Source organism: Cherax quadricarinatus, chromosome 17 (genome assembly GCF_038502225.1).
Source record: "Cherax quadricarinatus isolate ZL_2023a chromosome 17, ASM3850222v1, whole genome shotgun sequence".
Classification (NCBI taxonomy): domain Eukaryota; kingdom Metazoa; phylum Arthropoda; class Malacostraca; order Decapoda; family Parastacidae; genus Cherax; species Cherax quadricarinatus.
The window spans coordinates 51,006,523-51,029,816 of NC_091308.1; the positions used below are offsets into that span (position 1 = coordinate 51,006,523).

Sequence of the window (23,294 nt, forward strand, 5' to 3'; positions counted from 1 at the left end):
TAAAATTTGATGATATTGCCAGTGCATAAATCGTACCCAGACTGTCAACTTTGTACCTGCACAGTCTTGCATTTTTAGTATCACTAAGAAAAAGATTCTCTACCATTTCAGAAAATATTTTTCTTTAAAACCATGACACTGAGCACGTTTTATATCTGGAGTCACAACAGTGAAAGGTTTAAAGATCCATTCCTCTGGTAAATATGAAAACAGTATACAATACCAACAGGTTGATAAGACACAAAGGCAATGGTCAGGTCTGGAATAAAGATACCTAATGATACCACACGTGTCTTACTTATAATTCCTCTGGCCCCTCTGTATAAGGTATTAATTTCTTGTATCACTTCAGGTACCTAGCTTCATCCCAGAAGTATCTTCAGTAAGAATTTTTATTAAATTACTAAAAACCTTCAATATAATATACACTAGATATTCTTATTCTCAGGTACCACATGTGCCTTGTTGTCTAGTATATAAATTAGGTTGAAGACTGTTCAAAATGTCTTCCATAACAAGTGTTTCTATCGAGTAGTGTATACATGTCAGTTACCATAATTGTATACTGTACAGTACTCCACTTTACAGAAATAAAGTGTTTTGTTTGTTTTGTTAAAGTGGTGGAGAGGGGGATCAACTACTATTCTTCATGTAGACAATTATCATCATATCATAATGATTTAGCTAAGTGTAAACAATATCTTTACCTCATCTTGTCTAGTGTTTCACATCACTTTAAAAAGCTATGCAACCTGCCTACAGTAACAGAATTTTTGGACAGATAAGATGAACTCTATCAAAGAATATTAAGGAACCTTGCCCAGCTTAGGCCAGTAGGTCTGCATCAGTGATCCTTCCTTCTTAATTGGATGTAATATTTACCTGCTTAGCATGGGCCAGTAGACCTGCTGCAGTGCTCCTTCTTTATGTTCTTATATACAGGAAGGCCCCGCTTCACAGCGTTTCACTTTACAGCATTTCACTAATACAGCAGTTCTCAATTATACCTATTCTTCATTTATTCAGACTTCCTACACTATAAGCTAAGGATGAAAATATTTTAAGTAATGTGTGTATTGCATATGCAATTTTTAGGCCTAGGTCTACTGCTAATGCTAGTGTAAACATGTCATCAGCCCGAAACCTAACCTGCTTAATAAGTGGGGCCCTCCTGTACCCTACACAAGTTGTTGAGTGTCAACTGACCTGTGAGCTGCTGGTGTTGGCAGTGGAGAGCCCGTGCGGTAACTCAGGGGCACTGTGGTTGACCCTAGGTTAGAGGAAGGTGACTGTGCACGTGAGGGTAGTGGAGACGTCTGGTATTTATAACTTGTGCTGCTGAAAAAATAATAATTCTACGAATGCTGCACAAGTGACAAGTAACATCTTAGATACTAAATAGCATAATTAACAATTACATCACATGTTCATAATGGATTAATGCATATTTTGAAAAACTAAATTTTAATTCATGGATATCAGAATAAAGATATCAGAGGTTGGTGGATGAGTTTGGTAGGGTATGTAAAAGAAGGAAATTAAAAGTAAATATAGGAAAGAGTAAAGTGATGAGGATAACAAAAAAAAAATAGGAAACAAAAGATTGGATATCAGATTGGAGGGAGAGAGTATGGAGGTGAATGTATTCAGATATTTAGCAGTGGACGTGTCAGATGGGTCTATGAAAGATGAGGTGAATCATAGAACTGACAAGGGAAAAAAGGTGAGTGGAGCACTGAGGAGTCTGTGGAGACAAAGAACTTTATCCTTGGAAGCAAAGAGGGGAATGTATGAGAGGATAGTTGTACCAACACTCTGTATGGGTGTGAAGCATGGGTGATGAATGTTGCAACGAGAAGGTTGGAGTGGCAGTGGAGATGTCGTGACTGAGGGCAATATGTTGTGTGAATATAATGCAGAGAATCCATAGTCTGGAGATTAGGAGGAGGTGCAGGACTTGATGTGCTGTTGGAGTATGAGCAAGGTAACATTTATGAAGGGATTCAGGAAACCAGCAGGCTGGACTTGAGTCCTGGAGGTGGAAAGTGCCTGGATACCTAGAGTATACCTGGAGAGGGTTTCAGGGGTCAATGCCCGGTCTGTGACCAGGCCTTATGGTGGATCAGGGCCTAATCAACCAGGCTGTTACTGTTGGCTGCATGCAACCTGATGTACAAACCACAGCCCAGCTGCTCAGGCACTGATTTTTAGAAGCCTGTCCAATGCCCTCTTGAAGACAGCCAAGGGTCTATTGGTAATCCCCCTTTATGTATGCTGGAAGGCAGCTGAACAGTCTTGGGCCCCTGACACTTATTGTGTTGTCTCTTATCGTGCTAGTGACACCCCTGCTTTTCATTGGGGGATGTTGCATCATCTGCCAAGTCTTTTGCTTTCATAGGGAGTGATTTTCATGTGCAAGTTTGGTACTAATCACTCCAGGATTTTCCAAGTGTATATAATCATGTATCTCTCCTGCCTGCATTCTAGGGAGTATAGGTTGAGGAAGTTCAAGCATTCCCAGTAATTTTTTTTTTTATTGTTTATTATCACACTCGCCGATTCCCACCAAGGCAGGGTGGCCCGAAAAAGAAAAACTTTCACCATCATTCACTCCATCACTGTCTTGCCAGAAGGGTGCTTTACACTACAGTTTTTAAACTGCAACATTAACACCCCTCTTTCAGAGTGCAGGCACTGTACTCCCAGTAATTCAGGTGTTTTATCTCAGTTGTGTGTGCCATGAAGGTTCTCTGTACACTTTCTAGGTCAGCAATTTCACCTGTCTTGAAAGGTGCTGTTAGTGTGCAGCAATATTTCAGCCTAAATAGAACAAGCGTCCTGAAGAATGTCATCATGGGCTACAGTGCCTGCACTCTGAAGGAGGGGTATTAATGTTTCAGATTTATAACTGTAGTATAAGCATGCCTCTGGCAAGACAGTGAGGGAGTGAATGATGATGAAAGTTTTTCTTCTACGGGCCACCCTGCCTAGGTGAGAAACGGCCGATGTGTTAATATAAAATAACGATAATAATAATAATAGTTCTTTAGAATAAAGGCAAAGGGGACAAAAGAGACTGCAAAAATTATAAGGGAATAAGTCTGTTGAGTATACCTGGTAAAGTGTATGGTAGAGTTATTATTGAAAGAATTAAGAGTAAGACAGAGTAGGATAGCAGATGAACAAGGAGGCTTTGGGAAAGGTAGGGGGTGTGTAGACCAAGTGTTGACAGTGAAATATATAGGTGAACAGTATTTAGATAATGGCAAAAAGGTTTTTGGGGCATTTATAGATTTGGAAAAGGCATATGACAGGGTGGATAGGGGGTCAATGTGGCAGATGTTGCAGGTGTATGGTATAGGAGGTAGGTTACTGAAAGCAGAGAAGAGTTTTTACGAGGATAGTGAGGCTCAAGTTAGAGTATGTAGGAGTGAGGGAGATTACCTCACAGTAAAAGTAGACCTTAGACAAGGATGTTTGATGTCACCATGATTACTCAATATATTTATAGATGGGGTTCTAAGAGAAGTGAATGTGCGGGTCTTGGCAAGAGTTGTGGAGATAAAAGATAAGGAATCAAACAAAAAGTGGGAGTTGTCACAGTTGCTCTTTGCTGATGACACTGTGTTCTTGGGTGATTCTGAAGAGAAGTTGCAGAGGTTGGTGGATGAATTTGGTAGGGTATGTAAAAGAAGAAAATTAAAAGTGAATATAGGAAAGGGTAAGGTGATGAGGATAACAAAAAGATTAGGTGATGAAAGATTGGATATCAGATTGGAGGGAGAGAGTATGGAGGAGGTGAATGTATTCAGATATTTAGAAGTGGATATGTCAGCAGATGGGTCTATGAAAGATGAGGTGAATCATAGAACTGATGAGGGGAAAAGGGTGAGTGGTGCACTTAGGAGTCTGCGGAGGCAAAGAATTCTGTCTGTGGAAGCAAAGAGGGGAATGTATGAGAGCATAGTTTTACCAACACTTTTATATGGGTGTAAAGCATGGGTAGTGAATATTGCAATAAGGAGAAGGCTGGAGGCAGTGGAGATGTTATGTCTGAGGGCAATGTGTGGTGTGAATATAATGCAGAGAATTCGTAGTTTGGAAATTAGGAAGAGGTGCGGGATTACCAAAACCATGATCCAGAGGGCTGAGGAGGGGTTGTTGAGGTGGTTTGGACATGTAGAGAGAATGAACAAGATAGAATGACTTCGAAAGTGTATAAATCTGTAGTGGAGGGAAGGCGGAGTAGGGGTCGTCCTAGGAAAGGTTGGAGGGAGGGAGGGGGTTAAGGAGGTTTTGTGTGTGAGGAGCTTGGATTTCCAGCAAGCATGTGTGAGTGTATTTGATAAGATTGAATTGAGACAAATGGTTTTTAATATGTGACATGCTGTTGGAGTGTGAGCAAAGTAACATTTATGAAGGGATTCAGGGAAACCGGCAGGGCGGACTTGAGTCCTGGAGATGGGAAGTACAGTGTCTGCACTCTGAAGGAGTGGTGTTAATGTTGCAGTTTTATAACTGTAGTGTAAGCAAGCCTCTGGCAAGACAGTGATGGAGTGAATGATGATGAAAGTTTTTCTTTTTTGGGCCACCCTGGAGGTGGGAAGTACAGTGCCTGCACTCTGAAGGAGGGGTGGGGATATTTGCAGGTTTGAACTGTAGGATCGGCATGCCTCTGGTGATGGAGTGAGTAATGGTGAAAGTGCTTCTTCTCTTTTGGGTCACCCTGCCTCAGTGGGAGATGGCCAGTGTATTAAAAAAAAAATCATTCTAATGAAATGCAATAGTATATACAATTCTGGAAGACTTAAACTAAAAGAACAGTGAAACCTCAGTACTTGAACTGAATTTGTTCTAGAAGGCTGTTCAAGAGCTGATCTGTTCGAGTACTGAGCGAATTTTTCCCAACCAATTTTCTTTTTTGTTGGCTGTTTTCACTAATCTTCTTAGGCTCCATGGTGACTTATTTATACAAATAACATAAAAAGAAAACACGTGTTTATCTGGTCGAGTGCCAAGCAAACGGTCGACTACCGAGCGATTTTTTTACCAAACAAAGCATTCGAATACTGTACTTAACTTAATAAAATAAAATGCAGTATGTGGTTGTGGAGTTGTTTAACCCTTTCAGGGTCGAGAGGCCCTCTCCTAAACTTGTTCTCAGGGTCGAGAGGCCCTCTCCTAAACTTGTTCTCAGGGTCGAAAAATTTTTGGAAAAAAAAAAAAAAAAAAAAAAAAAATTCTTATGAAATGATAGAATCTTTTCCCAATCATAATGACACCAAAAGTATGAAATTTGATGGAAAACTTACAGAATTATGCTCTCGCAAAGTTAGCGGTCTCGCCGATGCATAAACATCGGCGATTCCGCCCACTTTGAGCTCTATTTTTTGGCCAATTCCTGTGTACTAGTCGACAAAAATCATATTTATTTCACTAGAACTCTGTTTTTTTCTATCGAAGGAGTACAAGAAACCACCCATTTACCAATTTCAACTATCCAATAAAGTGGTTAGAAATTGGTAATTTTGCCAATTTCACACAAATTTCAGAAGATGCCAATTTCCAAATAGGGTCCAGAATAAACAAGAAAGACATTCCTGGCACTAAAATAACAAGTTCTCTGTTCGTTAGTCACATCCCCAGGCCCCTCTTATACAGTGGACTCCCGGTTAACGATATTTTTTCATTCCAGAAGTATGTTCAGGTGCCAGTACTGACCGAATTTGTTCCTATAAGGAATATTGTGAAGTAGATTAGTCCATTTCAGACCCCCAAACATACACGTACAAACGCACTTACATAAATACACTTACATAATTGGTCGCATTGGGAGGTGATCGTTATGCGGGGGTCCACTGTATTTCTTTTGCTTTCCACTTTGAATTTTTATTCTCACAAAAAATAGAAGATTTACTGTTATGCAGACTACTGCATTAGTGTAGAAATGGTATAAATAATACCGGCGCACTTGTGAAAGAATATTAGACTCACCAGTTGACGTGTATTGGACGCTTAGCATGATTTGTTTACTTTTGAATTTTGGTAAAAATCAAACATTTCTGCTACTTTGAGCTTAATTTCAAGGTACTTTTCATTGTGAAACCAGTCAAAATCATCTCAGTTTCTGTAAAATGTCTTCCATTCTATGAAATGAGACCAGGAAAACTAGAATACAACCATAAATGCCAAACGAAAATACAGTGCAAAGTCGCTGTTTTAGTCCAAAAACACGGTCAAAGTTTTTTTTTTTTCTCATTACACACTGTGCTGCAGAATTTTTTTTTTATACTGCGCACACTGACCACATAGACCCATTCTTTCATATGTAGGCCTACCAGCTTTCTCTCGCTAGATTTGAAGGCGCTAGAATTTAGGCATTCTAGTACGTCAATAACCCTGGTGCGTAAGCCGTACTAGTACGTCGAAAACCCTGAAAAGGTTAAGCTGGTGATCTAGTAGAAAATACTGAAAGATAAGATGACACAACATACAAGGCCTGGTCACTCCTCAAGTGAAAAAAGGAATTAAGTCTAAACATAACTGTGAATACAACAAAATTAATTCTGTAGTTAGAAGGGCAGAATCAAAATTAGGGATGTGAAAAAGTATTGGTATCGGTGGGCATTGGCTAATTTTGATGGTATCAACATTGGTAAGTACCAGTATTGGAAAATTTTGATGGCATCAGCAAAATTTTTATCGTCATCCCATCCTTAATCAAAATCACAATAGAGTGGAGTGAAACACAATAACAGTAATAATGATGTGATAAAGGTTCTAAGATAGTCAATAAGTGGAAAATTAGGGAAAGGATTGAGATAAGACAAGGGGAAGTAATAAGACAGTAACACATTGTAATAACCTGATTGTACATTAATTATTTAATACATTTGTTTCAGTGAATTTTAGAGACTCACATGATTACATTATTTAGGTACACACTACTTTTAGTTTTGATCTTAATTCATAAAGAATACTAGAGTTTTTTAATTCACCTGATAAGTTAGTCCACATTTCTGACCTTGTAATTTGTATAAAATTATGAAAATGTTCAAATGAACACAAGAGATGTGACAAAGTTTTTTTTACACAGGGTTCTACAATGTTCAGTTTACGGTTACTAACTTTATTTACAAGCTAAGAGCTGTTACCTACATCAGCTCCTTTGAAAGCCTTTTAATTGTCATGAGATATACAGATAAGGAACAGGAAGAAGTTGGAGCCATCTGTGGGCCAATGATTTCATTTGGTCAACTATTTTGTTGATGTTGTTATGCTGTGCGAACATATTCCAGACATGAGTCATCCTAGGAATACATTATCTCAAATGAACTTGAATGTCTGTGAGCTGTGTTACAATCTTCCAGATGTTTTAGGTATTAGAGCGCAGTGTTCTGATGTTCTGAAGATGTAATTAGTTGTATGTATAAATGACTTATTTTTTTAATAGGTATAGGAGACTTGACTAAGAACATAGTACACGTATATTGCTTATAATGCTAGTCAACAAAGTAGCCAACAAAATTTAACTTTTTATCTAATTCAGAAACCAAAGTGATTATTTTAAACTAATTTTGATGTGCAGATCGTGAATCTGAGTTTGTTTAGTCTCTATCATTTAAGGCTTTTTTGAAAATTTGCAATCAATATTTTGGCTATTGAAGGCTGAAGAACCACATGATATATATGTTACCTAACAATGATAGGTATTCCTTATGCAGAAATATTAAGTGTGTGAGGGGCTTGGACTTCCAGCAAGCGTGCGTGAACATGTTAGATAGGAGCAAATGGAGACAAATGTGTTTTAGGACTTGATGTGCTGTTGGAGTGTAAGCAAGGTAACATTTATGAAGGGATTCAGGGAAACCGGCAGGCCGGACTTGATTCCTGGAGGTGGGAAGTACAGTGCCAGTGCTCTGAAGGAGGGGTGTTAATGTTGCAGTTTTATAACTGTAGTGTAAGCATGCCCCTGGCAAGACAGTGATGGAGTGAATGATGAAAAAAGTTTTTCTGTTTTGGGCCACTATGCCTTGGTGGGAAACGGCCAATGTGTTAATAAAAAAAAATAAAAAAAATAATAAATATTAAATGTGGTGCATGCAACAACCAAAAGTAATTTCTTATTGCAAATTCATTATCATATATGGTGGAACTCGGGATATTGGCCACTGCGGATATCGGCTAAATCGGAATTCGGCAGCTTCTTTGGCTGAAATTTTGTCCTGGATTTTGGCCGGTGATTTGGAAATCAGCCGTATTGTACGCATCCCCATGCCACTCTGCGGCGTTCATAAGTCAGTCTGGCTGTGTGTCTGAGTGAGTGAGCAAGGCTCCATGCATTCATCGAAACATTTTGTTATAATCCATTGTTTTTTGTGGTTATTTATTGAGTGCAACTGTGAAATAAACCACCATGGGCCCAAAGAAAGTTCCTAGTGTCAGCCCTTTGGTAAAGAAAGTGAGAAACATGACAGAATTCAAGAAAGAGATAATAGAAAAATATGAAAGTAGAGGAGGAAGAGAGAGGGGAGAATGTGCCTTCTTCAGTGATTCAGTGATTAAGAGTGTAGCAAGTAAGTTAAGCAATTAAGCGATAGAAAAAAGGGACACAAAACTAACCCCTCCAATGTTGTTGGAGGTACAGTGGACCCCCGGTTCGTGATATTAATCCATTCCTGAGAGCTCACTGTAAACCAAAATTATCAGAAAGTGAATCAATTTTCCCCATAAGAAATAATGGAAATCAAATTAATACGTGCAAGACACCCAAAAGTATGAAAAAAAAACTTATACCACATGAAATATTAAGTTTAATGTAATAGAATAATTACAATAACAATAGAATAATAACAATAGAATAATTGACACTTACCTTTAATGAAGATCTGGTGATGATTGATGGGATGGGAGGAGGGGAGTGTTTTGAACCTATTGTTTAGAAGGGGAATCCCCCTCCATTAGGACTTGAGGTAGCTTTATCCTCCTGAGTAATGTAGGTCCTGCTTGGCAATTTCTTCCAAAACAGGCCTGTTTCGTCACAATTAAACACTTGTTCAGGTTTCAATCCTTCAGCCTTTATGTACTCCTTGAATTCATGCACACATTTTTCAGCTGCTTTGTGGTCTGAACTGGCAGCCTCACCATGCCTAATCACACTATGTGTGCCACTACGATTCTTAAATCTTTCAAACCAACCTTTGCTGGCCTTAAATTCACTCACATCACCACTAGTTGCAGGCAATTTCTTTACCAAATCGTCATGCAATTGCCTAGCCTTTTCACAAATGATTGCTTGAGAGATGCTATCTCCTGCTATCTGTTTTTCATTTATCCACACCAATAACAGTCTCTCAACATTTTCTAACATTTGCGGTCGCTGTTTCGTAATCACAGTTGCACCTTTTGCAAGAACAGCTTCCTTGATTGCCGTTTTCCTGCTCACTATAGTAGAGATGGTTGATTGGGGTTTACTATGCAACCTGACCAGCTCCGACACACGCACTCCACTTTCGTACTTTGCAATTATCTCTTTCTTCACTTCAATAGTCATTAGCACCCTTGGTCTCGAAGGGTTGGCACTAGAAGCTTTCTTGGGGCCCATGGTGACTTATTTTGCAGAAACAAGCACCAAAAACGGTGATAATATGAATAATATGGAATGTACCGAATGTATCCTTAGATGCTCGCACACTGGCTGGCTTGTAAACACTGGTACACACGGGGCAGTTCATGCCACACATGGATGCGTCTCGTGTGGATGCGTCTCGTACGAATCGCATCGCATACCGGGTTTTGTAATGGGAACCGAGGCAAATTTTTGGTGATATAATGCATCGGTTACCGGATTTATCGGATACCGATAGCATCGCAAACTGAGGGTCCACTGTATATAGGGCCACTGACAACATACGCCGCCCTGCAAGCATCTCCTCCAAGGTAAGTGTGTACTATAGTATACATACAATAACCACTTTATTTCTTTACATTCTCTATTATGTTTTTACACAATATTTCTTATACATGTATATAAATTACGTACTGTACATTGTTTCAGTGTGACTAGTGGTGTTTCATTGTAACTAGTGGTGGTGGCGGCGGAACCACCACCACTATACAGCTTACGCTGTCAGTGGCCTTAAACTCAACAACAACAACAACACCAGTCACATAAGTAATGACATACAAGTATTTTATTTATTCTAGAGTACATATCATATTTATATGTTATTAATATTGTTTATTATGTCATATTAGATGAATTATGATAGATAAATAAACCACAGAGTTGATATTAGCATCATATTCGAGTATTTTGTGTTTTTGTTAATACATTTGGATGTGTAAAATGGATTAACCCGTAAACTGTCCAAACGTAGATCTACGTTCGCTCGCGTAGTGCTCCAAACACAGCTCTACGTTTTTTACATGCTTTCTTATGGAGAAAATCAAGGTCAGAGCACTACGTGTAAAAACGTAGATCTACGTTTGGACAGTTTAAGGGTTAATTGGATTTACATTAATTCTTATGGGAAATATTGTTTCGATTTTCAGCCTTTTCGGATTTAGGCTTGTGATCAGTATGTCTCTCCAACACCAGTGTCCAGCAGTAGTCAACCATCACAGTGATCAGTATGTCTCTCCCACACCAGTGTCCAGCAGTAGTCAACCATCACAGTGATCAGTATGGCTCTCCCACACCAGTGTTCAGCAGTAGTCAACCATCATAGTGATCAGTATGGCTCTCCCACACCAGTGTCCAGCAGTAGTCAACCATCACAGTTATCAGTACAGTGGACCCCCGCATAACGATGGCATCGCATAGCGATTTTTCCGCATAACGATTACTTTTATCGCAAAATTTTTGCCCCGCATACCGATTAAAAACCCGCATACCGATTTTCGTCCGAGACGCGTCCAATGTGCCCTCACATGTGCCGGCCGTCCCATTGTTTACCAGCCAGCCTCCGCGGTAACATCCAAGCATACACTCGGAATATTTCGTATTATTACAGTGTTTTCGGTGGTGTTTCTGGAAAATAAGTGACCATGGGCCCCAAGAAAGCTTCTAGTGCCAACCCTGTGGTAAAAAGGGTGAGAATTAGTATGGAAATTAAGAAAGATTTTGAAGGGTTTGGGGCTAACCCTGAGAAGCCTATGCCAGTTGTGGAATCCATTGTGCCTACTTCAAAGATTAAGGAAATGTGTGCAGAGTGGTTTGAACTGCAAACCCCAGAAAAGGACTTGCTACCTCAAGTCCTAATGGAAGGGGATTCCCCTTCTAAACAGTAAGAAGATAATGCTCTCCCCTCCTCCCATCCCATCAATCATCACCAGATCTTCAATAAAAGTAAGTGTCATGTAATTGTGCATGCCTTTTTCAGTTTGTGTGTATTAAAATTAACATTTCATGTGGTAAAAAAAATTTTTTTTCATACTTTTGGGCGTCTTGCACGGATTAATTTTATTTCCATTATTTCTTATGGGGAAAATTAATTCGCATAACGATTATTTCGCATAACGATGAGCCCTCTTGCACGGATTAAAATCGTTAACCGGGGGTCCACTGTATGTCTCTCCAACACCAGTGTCCAGCAGTAGTCAACCATCACAGTGATCAGTATGTCTCTCCCACACCAGTGTCCAGCAGTAGTCAACCATCACAGTGATCAGTATGGCTCTCCCACACCAGTGTCCAGCAGTAGTCAACCATCACAGTTATCAGTATGGCTCTCCCACACCAGTGTCCAGCAGTAGTCAACCATCATAGTGATCAGTATGTCTCCCACACCAATGTCCAGCAGTAGTCAACCATCACAGTGATCAGTATGTCTCTCCCACACCAGTGTCCAGCAGTAGTCAACCATCACAGTGATCAGTATGGCTCTCCCACACCAGTGTTCAGCAGTAGTCAACCATCATAGTGATCAGTATGGCTCTCCCACACCAGTGTCCAGCAGTAGTCAACCATCACAGTTATCAGTATGGCTCTCCCACACCAGTGTCCAGCAGTAGTCAACCATCATAGTGATCAGTATGGCTCTCCCACACCAATGTCCAGCAGTAGTCAACCATCACAGTGATCAGTATGGCACTCCCATGCCAGTATCCAGCAACAGTCAACCATCACAGTGATCAGTATGGCTCTCCCACACCAGTGTCCAGCAGTAGTCAACCATCACAGTGATCAGTATGTGTCTCCCACACCAGTGTCCAGCAGTAGTCAACCATCACAGTGATCAGTATGTCTCTCCCCACCAGTGGCAGCAGTAGTCAACCATCATAGTGATCAGTATGGCTCTCCCACACCAGTGTCCAGCAGTAGTCAACCATCACAGTGATCAGTATGTCTCTCCCCACCAGTGGCAGCAGTAGTCAACCATCACAGTGATCAGTATGTGTCTCCCACACCAGTGTCCAGCAGTAGTCAACCATCACAGTGATCAGTATGTCTCTCCCCACCAGTGGCAGCAGTAGTCAACCATCACAGTGATCAGTATGGCTCTCCCACACCAGTGTCCAGCAGTAGTCAACCATCAGTGATCAGTATGGCTCTCCCACACCAGTGTCCAGCAGTAGTCAACCATCACAGTGATCAGTATGGCTCTCCCACACCAGTGTCCAGCAGTAGTCAACCATCACAGTGATCATCATGTTTCCCCAATATCTCTTCTTCATGATGGCTATGTCTTGGTGAAATCGCTCACTGTGGAGTTATATTTCATAGAAACTGTACATGTAGAAGCTAAACTAAGTTCAGCTTTTAATTCAGTGTCCCAGAAATGGATAGAATCACATTTCTAAATGTGAAGTGAAACCTCTGGTGACCAGTGTAATTAGGAGTTTGTGATGGCTCTGATACCTGTCTTTTATCGAGTGATGATTGGCTTGAGGTGGGCTCTCAAAGTGGATCCCAGGCACAAATTCAAAATTTGAGGTACAGATAAATGGACAAATAGTAAAGTGCAATACTACTCTGTATCAGAAGTGTAGATTGCAGCCTCAAGCTACAAAAGTAGCCTTAAAAAATTGATCCACATTATTAGGAAACATTTAATGGGTGAGAAGAAAGACAAATATATTGAGTAACCATGAGAGCACACATGTATGCGAGTGATGCACAGGTAGAAACTAATCTTGCAAACAACATTACAGAGGCTCGTATTAACATCAGAAACTATATAACTGACAACTACCTTCACTCCCTTTACTTGGCTCCAATCATCTTCTCAAGAAAAAATCAACAATAATTCAAATAAAAATACAGTAAGCATATATCACAGTTGAAATGCCAACTATTACCTGCAAAAAAGGCTGCATTATTGTTATTTCTAGCAACTACAGAATTTTCCAGCAAATCACTTGGAAACCACTTTCAGATGTTCTCAAATAAGCCAAGCAAACTCCCATCCACAAAGGTATAACAATGTGATCAGTAGCAAGTGTTCATTTATAAGAAGCAAAATTTTATTAACTTAAAGAAAAAAAAGGCACAATACCATGATTGGAACAATACACAAATGACCTGCACACAGGAGAGAGGAGCTTATGACGACATTTCGGATTGACTTGGACTACTTAAGAAGTCACACAAAGTGATGTAGACAGTATATATAAGCGAGCAGGAGAGGGATGGAAACAATAGAGGAAAAAGAGGAAGTAGTGGTAAAGTAGGTGGTGGAAGCAGCAAAAGAAGAAATAGTGGCAGTAGAAAGTAGGGAGTGTAGTTTAGTGGCACAAGAGTGAAAGGGGAGTGAAGGGAGGCAATAGCAGAGGTAGTAGCAACAGTAGAGGAATGGAGGGGAAAGATGTTTGTAGAAGTAGAAGTGGGGTAAGTCTAAGAACAAGAAAAAGGAGCACTGCAGGAAAGCTAAGGGCCCACAAGGGGTAGGACCAAAAATGCAGGGGAAAGAAAAACTGACTTAGAGAACACACTCACAGGCAGAAGAAAGAAAAACAAAGAAAGAAAAGGGAAAAAAGAGTTAAGGAGGAGAAGAATAGATCAGGTTAAGTTACGAGTGTTCTGATGTTTGGAGTATTTGACAATGTAATTAGAAAGGAAGGCATCTACAAAGCCAGGACTAAGATTCATACAAGGAAAGTTGTGTATAAAAGAAGCTTCAACAAGACGACAACTGTGAAAGCTGAGGACCAGTCAACAGAAAAGAGAATTATTGGTACTGGAAAGCCTAGCACTTCTTTTGTGCTCTTTGAGTCTGTCAGAAAGTGGCCAATCTCTCCAAAGTGCCAGATAACCCAAGAGATTAAGGATTAAAGATTATTTATCTCAGCATGATACAATGTTTGTACAAGGGTGAATGGCATTTAGATGTGCATGCAGAAAGCCCCTTAATATGCAGAGCATTTCAGGCAGATTTAAGATTAACATGGCAATAACTGATTGCTTATATATATATACAGTCTCTTAGGTGGTTATAAAAATAAAATTAGGAGTTAATGCATACAAGAGAATTGAATATTCTATTAGTACATGCTAAGTGGCTTTTATCTAGTTTAACTGTTATAAGAATTACAGGTTGGATTATGATTACAGGTAATGAGGACTCTTAGCATATTAACATAATGTGAACACATTCAATATTTTCATGGTTGTGAGGATTATAGATATTGAGTACAAGAATATATTATTTTCCATATGTTTGTGACAAAGACAATATGGATATACAGTTTTCTCATATTTAGCTGATGTTGGGGTATGTTAAGGAGAGAAGGTGTTTTTTAACAGTAGTTTTAAAGATGCTGGCTGAGAGAGTCTCTCTGAAGATTTCAGGTAGGGAGTTCCAGATTTTGGGCCTTTAAGTGTACATTGAATTTTTGCAAAGGTTAAGCATGAAATGGAGTAGACACCTGGGGCATCTATAGTGGGAAGAGAAGTATGAGCTAGATTACTGTGAAGGGTGTTAGTTTGGCAAAAAGTAAGTTTAATGTCCACGGAACGAAGAGAGTTGTCGAGATTAGAAAGACTGAAAATACAGGGAAGGCAGAGAATGGGATTTCACAGGATTAGAGCTCCTCTCTCTTATGTATGAGTTATTTATGTTTTCCTTACCTTATAAAAATTCTCTCATTAAAAATTAAAACACTGTCTATTTCTGTTAAATGTTATTCAGTTGTATAAAGACGTCTGTTTTTTCTTGTTATTTACTTTTCTGTGAATTTAAACCTGATGTGCAGGAGTTTATATTTTCTCTTAAACTTGTATGAGAGGATTGCTTGATACTTGAACATCTATTCCTTGCATATGCAATATTGCATCTGCAGTATCATCGTCCACCAGGTTGTTGGGTAGAATGACAAGCAGTTTGTATATGTATATCAGTGCCAGATGTAAAATGAAATTTATTTAAATTATATTAACACAGTTGTTCCCAAATGCATATAAGTTTATTTGGATCAAATCTAATATATTGAGAACAGCATTCTGATGACACAATTGTCTCTCAACAATACAGCTGATATTTGTTGTCATAACTTGAAAATAATTCTTTCTGCTAGAGTTGGGGAGTGAAAGCAGAGTGTATTCCTGACTTTCTCGTCCTTCATTCTGTCTCCTACAGTTCTCTGCCAGCAACACTTCAGAAATATAATATAATATATTTAACTTGGGAATTATAAGATTTACAAATTCACTATTTTTCTTAGAACTTTTACACTCTCCACCATTATATGGGTTTAGAAAGAATTTTCCAGAGCTCACTTTTCAGTCAGTATGTCTGCATTCTGAAGGAGGGATGGGGATGCTACAGTTTGGAGAGTTATCTGAACTGTGGTGTCTGCATGCTTCTGGCAAGACAGTGATTGACTGAATGATGGCATAAGTGTTTTTTTCTTTTTCTGGTCACCCAACCTTAGAGGGAAATGACCAGTGTGTAAAAATAAATTATCTTTGATTATTTTTTCATGATGAAATCACAACTTAGAGTTTTTTACATATCAGAAAAATTCAAAGGTCAAGATATAACAGAAAGTTTGATCTTTATAATGTTGAAAGACTTGAAGAAACTTAACCCTTTGACTGTTTCAGGCCCCTCTCTGAAACTGTCATTCTATGTCGCTCAATTTTTGAAAAAAAAAAAATTATTTTTTCTTATGAAATGATAGAGAATCTTTTCCCGATGGTAATGACACCAAAAGTTCGAAATTTGGTCGAAAACTCATGGAATTATGCTCCCGCAAAGTTAGCTGTCTCGGTGACATATGCGTATCGGCGATTTCGCCGACTTTGAGCCCTATTTTCAGCCAATTCCATTGTTCCAGTTGACCAAACTCATAGCTATTTCTTTAGAACTCCATTTTATCTATCAGCTGAGTACAAGAAACCTCCCATTTACTAATTTGGACTACCCAATATGGTGGTCAGAAATTGGCAATTTGGCCAATTTCATGCAAACTAAAAAAGATGCCAATTTCAAAATAGGGTCCAGAATAAACAAGGTAGACATTCGTGGCACTAAAATAACATATGCTCTGTTCATTAGTCACATCTCTAGGCCCATCTTATATTATTATTGCTTTCTATTTTGATTTTTTATTCATACAAAAAAATACAAAATTTACTGTTATGCAGACTACTGCATTATTGTATAAATGGTATAAATAATATCAGTGCACTAGTGAAAGAATATTAGACTCTCCAGTTGACGTGTATTGGACGTGTGGTGTGATTTATTTACTCCTGAACATTGGTAAAAATCGAACATTTCCGCTACTTTGAGTTCAGTTTCAAGATCGTTTTCATCGTCAAAGTAATGAAAATCATCTCTATTTCTGTAATATGTTTTCCATTTTATCACCTAAGACCATGAAAACGCGAATACAACGATAAATACTATACGAAAATACACCTCAAAGTCGGCGTTTTATTCCAAAAAAACGATCAGAGTTTTTTTTTCTCATTACGCAATGTGTGCTGCAGGATTTTTTTTATGTGGTGCACACTGACCACACAGACCCATTCTCTCACATGTGGGCCTACCAGCTTTCTCCTGCTTGATTTGAAGCCGCTAGAATTATTGAGTATATATACGTCAGAAACATTGGCTCATAAGACGTATTTATACGTCGAAAACAGTCAAAGGGTTAAAAGTCAAAGAGTAAATAGTAAATTGGTTTCAGCAATGTCTTCAGTACAACACTGTTTCTTTGTTTTGAAATTAATTTAAATTTACTATACATATTCTTAAAGTCTAAAAGAGATTACAAAGCTGTGCCTTTCTATAAGTTGTTAAAGCAAAATATTTAAAATAAACCAGATTTTTACAGGAAAATTACTGATAATTTGCTAAAATAATCAAGAATTTTCTTGAAATATGAATCAATAAAAACATTTATTAATATTCATACTTCAACCTCATTAATTTTTTTTTTTTTTTGTCTTAGCAAACAGTACATTGAGATTTTATATTTACAATAATGGGTTGCAATGCAAAGAGAGCCTCTATTATGCCTAGGTATTATGGGCCAACTTAACATTATTGGCTTACAGACTACTTAACACTAAGGATTTTATCATGTACAGTGGACCCTCGCCTAACGATATTAATCCATTCCTGAGAGCTCAACGTTAGGCAAAATTATCGTTAGCTGAATTAATTTTCCCCATAAGAAATAATGGAAATCAAATTAATCCGTTCCTGACACCCCAAGTATGAAAAAAAAATTTTTACCACATGAAATATTAATTTTAATACACACAAACTGAAGAAGACATGTACAATTACATGACACTTACCTTTATTGAAGATCTGGTGATGATTGATGGGATGGGAGGAGGAGAGACTGTGGATGGTGTTAATGTTTAGAAGGGGAATCCCCTTCCATTAGGACTTGAGGTGTCAAGTCCTTTTCCGGGGTTACTTCCCTTCTTCTTTTAATGCCACTAGGACCAGCTTGAGAGTCACTGGACCTCTGTCGCACAACATATCTGTCCATAGAGCTTTGTACCTCCCGTTCCTTTAAGATTTGTCTAAAATGGGCCATAACACTGTCATTGTAATAGTCACCAGCACAGCTTGCAATAGCTGTGTTAGGGTGATTTTCATCCATAAAGGTTTGCAGTTCAACCCACTTTGCACACATTTCCTTAATCTTTGAAGTAGGCACAGTGGATTCCACAACTGGCATAGGCTTCTCAGGGTTAGCCCCAAACCCTTCAAAATTTTTCTTAATTTCCATACTAATTCTCACCCTTTCTATCACAGGGTTGGCACTAGAAGCTTTCTTGGGGCCCATGGTGACTTATTTTGCAGGTGCAATCACTAAAAACGCTGTGATAATATGAAATGTTCCAATTGTATGTTTGGATGCGACCACAGTGGCTGGCTTGTAAACACTGGCACCCACGGGACGCATCTCGAACGTGGACGCGTCTCGAACGGAACGAATCGCATTGGGCGAGTTTTTTAGCGCTAGCTGAGGCAAAATTTTTGCGTTAAAATGTCTCGCTAGGCGGATTTAACATTATGCGATGCGTTCGTTAGGCGAGGGTCCACTATATATTTAACCCAAGAAAGTCAAACAATGTGATTTTTTTCCATGATTTGAAGGGTAGCACCCCTTGAAACAATTGCAATATAAATTACCTTGTTATGAATTGAAATAATCAAAACAAATAAGAAAAACAATTGTTTGTACTGTAACTACAGGTCCACAACCCTTTATCCGAAATTCTGAAATTGCAAAAGTTCCGAAAACCGAAGGTTTTTCGTGGAGTGTGGAGCGTCATTCATCTCAGTGCTGGGGTTTGAGTACTAAAATACCTTGAAACACATCTAATATTATAACAAACTAATGTACAAAGTGCAAGTCACTGAATTTTGTTTTTATGCAGGAGCATCAGTAGTTTAAATTTGCTGAATATACAAAATATTTACACTTTCTTTTGTGCACACTATGCCTGCAGGAGATGACTGAAGGTTAATGATCCACTGACATTCTTGGGTTATCCTGGGTGGATAACATTCCCTACCCTGGGTTATCCTGGGTGGCTAACATTCCCTACCCTGGGTTATCCTGGGTGGCTAATATTCCCTACCCTGGGTTATCCTGGGTGGCTAACATTCCCTACCCTGGGTTATCCTGGGTGGCTAATATTCCCTACCCTGGGTTATCCTGGGTGGCTAACATTCCCTACCCTGGGTTATCCTGGGTGGCTAATATTCCCTACCCTGGGTTATCCTGTGTACTTAACACTTCCTACCCCAGGTTATCCTGTGTACCTAACACTTCCTATCCCAGGTTATCCTGTGTACCTAACACTTCCTATCCCAGGTTATCCTGTGTACCTAACACTTCCTACCCCAGGTTATCCTGTGTACCTAACACTTCCTATCCCAAGTTATCCTGTGTACCTAACACTTCCTATCCCAGGTTATCCTGTGTACCTAACACTTCCTATCCCAGGTTATCCTGTGTACCTAACACTTCCTACCCATGGTTATCCTGTGTACCTAACACTTTCTACCCCAGGTTATCCTGTGTACCTAACACTTCCTACCCCAGGTTACCATGGGTGGCTAATACTTCCTACCCTGGGTTATCCTGGGTGGCTAACACTCTCTACCCTGGGTTATCCTGGGTTGCTAACACTCCCTACCCTGGGTCATCCTGTGCACCTAACACTTCCAACCCCTATTAAATCTCTGCAACAAATTCATCTTCAACCAGCAAATAGTAGAGCCTACAAGACTAGAAAATATGCTGGACCTCATCTTCACTAACAATGATGATCTGATATGTAATATAACTATATCAAAGACAATTCACTCAGATCCCAACATAATAGAGGTACAGACATGTATACACAGGGCTCCCGACTAGCAAAATGTAAGCAGTCATGAAGGTCTCTTCACGAAATTCAATTTCAATAACAAAGACATATAATGGGACCAAGTAAACCATGTCCTAAATGAAACAAGCTGTGAAGATATCCTAAACAACATGGATCCAAGCATTTGCCTTGAAAAAATGAATTCTGTAGTTCTTCAGATCTGCTCAAGACACATTCCATTAAGAAAAGGAAAGAGAAGATGTAAACTAGAGAGACGTTCCCTATACAGACGAAGGCGAAGAGTCACAGAGCTGCTAAGTGGAGTCAATATATCTGAAATACGAAGGGAGGCACTAATCAGTGAAATTGCAAATATCAAACTTAAGCTGAAGGAATCTTATAGGAGACAAGAATCACAGGAAGAACTACAAGCCATAAAGGAAATTAAAAAAAAAAATACCTCTTCTCTTATGACAAATCTAAGGAAAAAACATCCAGTATTGGGCCCCTGCTTAGGCGGGATGGGACACACACAGATGATAGCCAAGAAATGAGTGAGATACTAAAGTCCCAATATTACTCAGTGTTCAGCGATCCACTGCCCACTCCAAGGGTCGACAATCCAAATGAATTCTTTATGAACGAAACCCAAAATTCGGTCATCCCAAAACTCTTGGATATTATTCTAACTCCACAAGATTTTGAAGAGGCAATTAATGACATGCCCATGCACTCTGCCCCAGGCCCAGACTCGTGGAATTTCATGTTCATCAAGAATTGCAAGAAGCCCCTATTGCGTGCCTTCAACATTTTATGGAGAGGGAGCATGGACACAGGGGTTATCCCTCACACACTAAAAACAACAGACATAGCCCCACTCCACAAAGGTGGCAGTAAAGCAATTGGAAAGAACTACAAACCGATAGCACTAACATCCCATATCACAAAAATCTTTGAGAGGTTCTAAGAAGCAAGATCGCCAACCACCTAGGTACTCATCAATTACACAACCCAGGGCAACACGGGTTTAGAGCAGGTCGCTTCTGCCTGTCCCAGCTACTGGACCAGTATGACAAGGTCCTGGATGCTGTTATCCTGGGTGGATAACACTCCCTACCCTGGGTTATCCTGGATGGATAACACTCCCTACCCTGGGTTATCATGGGTGGATAACACTCACTACCCTGGGTTATCCTGGGTGGATAACACTGCCTACCCTGGGTTATCCTGGGTGGATAACACTGCCTACCCTGGGTTATCCTGGGTGAATAACACTCACTACCCTGGGTTATCCTGGGTGGATAACACTCACTACCCTGGGTTATCCAGGGTGGATAACACTCACTACCCTGGGTTATCCAGGGTGGATAACACTCACTACCCTGGGTTATCCTGGGTGGATAACACTCACTACCCTGGGTTATCCAGGGTGGATAACACTCACTACCCTGGGTTATCCTGGGTGGATAACACTCCCTACCCTGGGTTATCCTGGGTGGATAACACTCACTACCCTGGGTTATCCTGGGTGGATAACACTCATGTTAAAAAATCCCAACAAATCTTATCTTATCTTACTCAAGAGACTAAGAAAGAACATCAAAGCCTGCTGCCCCACCATCACTCTTGTCTTGGTTATATCACAAACAAACAAATATTATAAAGAGAGAATAATTCCCAGGAGCAGAGTAATACTGACCTCATATCACTAAGGTGTCACTACGTCACTTGAGAATAATTAAGAGAGTAACTCAGGACGGGTTTGTTTTCATCACTTGTTGGTGATCGGTTACACTCCGTCACCTGACACTTCTCTCTCCCCTCAGTATGTCCATTCATGTATATACAAACACAGTTATATATATCATCATACATAGCAGAATATGTGTAGATAACCTGGGATAAACCAAAAAAATCATATAAAGTGACTTATTCCCATTGGGGTCCTTTTAATGCCTTATTGTTATACTATGAAGGGGATAATATCAATACTTCACAATTTATATATTAAGTAAGTTTATTTAGGTACAGGTATACGTAAATACAGTTACACAAATTATCATACATAGTTACATATGTAGAAGAACCACTTTGATCAAAAATAGTAAATTTAAAAGTGCTTTCGTGATTTCTCACATTATTTTTCCACAGTGGTTGTTCTGCATATTGTTATGTTACTTGTTTACTGTGTTCTTATTGTACAGTAACATATATGTATATTACCCAGGATATACATAAAAGGTCAGACAAATTGGCTTATTGCAACTGGGATCCTTGAACAATACAGTATATTTAGGAAAGAGGGTCAGAGGTGCGACAAGAAAAGAAGAAAGTGGAGAAGTAGTGGTAGAGGTAATGCTGGTAGTGGAAGTACTAGTACAAGTAGTAACATGTCTTACGTAATCTTATCTCTTATGAATCTTAGTCCTGACTATGTCTCTGTAGATGCCTTTACAGCTTATGCTGTCAGTGGCCCTGATAAACCCAACAAAGAAAGATGTCTTCCTTTCTCATTACATTCTTAAATGCTTCAATACTTTACACCTAGTTTACTAAATTACGTCGTCAATATTAGCTTGCAAAATCTTAATTTGCATCTAATATATTCTCTATATACCATCACCAACAAATTATATAGATATTAATTAACTGAGGGTGAGGAGTCAAAGTTTCATAGAGAATGAATTAATCATGACAGTAGTTGTGCCAGCTGTCACCTCAGCGTCTGGTAGCAACACACAATATTGAGGAAATATTTATCTGAGAATTTCGGGCGCTATAATCTTAAACTTATGTATTCCTAAGTTTCAGTATAACTAACATAAATACTGATATATGTTATCAAGAACAATAACGTAAGCGTGGTACCCGTGCTGGGTTTGTATCTCCGAGGACCTGCGCTGGATTCCTATAATAATAATAATAATAATAACAGTAATATCTTTATTTACTACACCCTCAAGGAAGGTTCCTTGATGCTGGTGAAGGGCACTTGATCTAGGGAACTGGATCTGTGCTCCAATTCCCTGAATTAACCCTGAATACTTTCCATCCCCCCACAGGCGCTATATAGTCCTACGGGTTTAGCGCTTCCCCCCTGATTATAATAATCATAATTTATTTACTACCAGTACATGGTACAACCAGGGCCGGATTAAGAAGTCTCCGGGCCCTAGGCTATTCAGATTGGCGGGGCCCCTTTGAGTTACGGGTAAGCGAAGCGACCCCTTCCAGCTTGGGGGGGGGGGGGGCGGTCGGTGTGAGCCTGTTTAAGGTCTAATTAAATACATTCTGGCTATTTAGATTAAATTTAATAGGGAAAGTACATCAAGACAACCAAAACCATTTACCAACAGCCATTATAACTATCTTGTTAAATCATGCATTTTAAAGAGAATAAACTCAAGACAGCATAGTATTGCTAGATTAGGCTATTAAAGTAGTGACATCATGTACCTATTATATTCAGCATAACCACTACAGCACTATTATTCCCTTTATAAAT

General features: G+C 39.3%; 1 protein-coding gene across 3 annotated transcripts in view; it reads right to left on the minus strand.

Moving 5' to 3' along the window:
* Positions 1–21,638, minus strand: part of Unc50 (Unc50 RNA binding protein) — a 254,965-nt gene extending 233,327 nt beyond the window's left edge. The window contains exons 1-2 of one of the 3 annotated variants that reach the window (XM_070085996.1): positions 21,489–21,638; positions 1,207–1,335 (exon numbers count right to left, since the gene is read on the minus strand). In XM_070085996.1, coding sequence (XP_069942097.1) covers positions 1,207–1,335; positions 21,489–21,493 — 134 coding nt within the window. In that variant the 5' untranslated portion in view covers positions 21,494–21,638. Of the gene's footprint in view, positions 1–1,206; positions 1,339–21,488 lie in introns of all 3 variants that reach the window. The other 2 variants (XM_070085995.1, XM_070085997.1) reach the window with 2 other exon arrangements.
* Between the last annotated feature and the right edge of the window lie 1,656 nt (positions 21,639–23,294).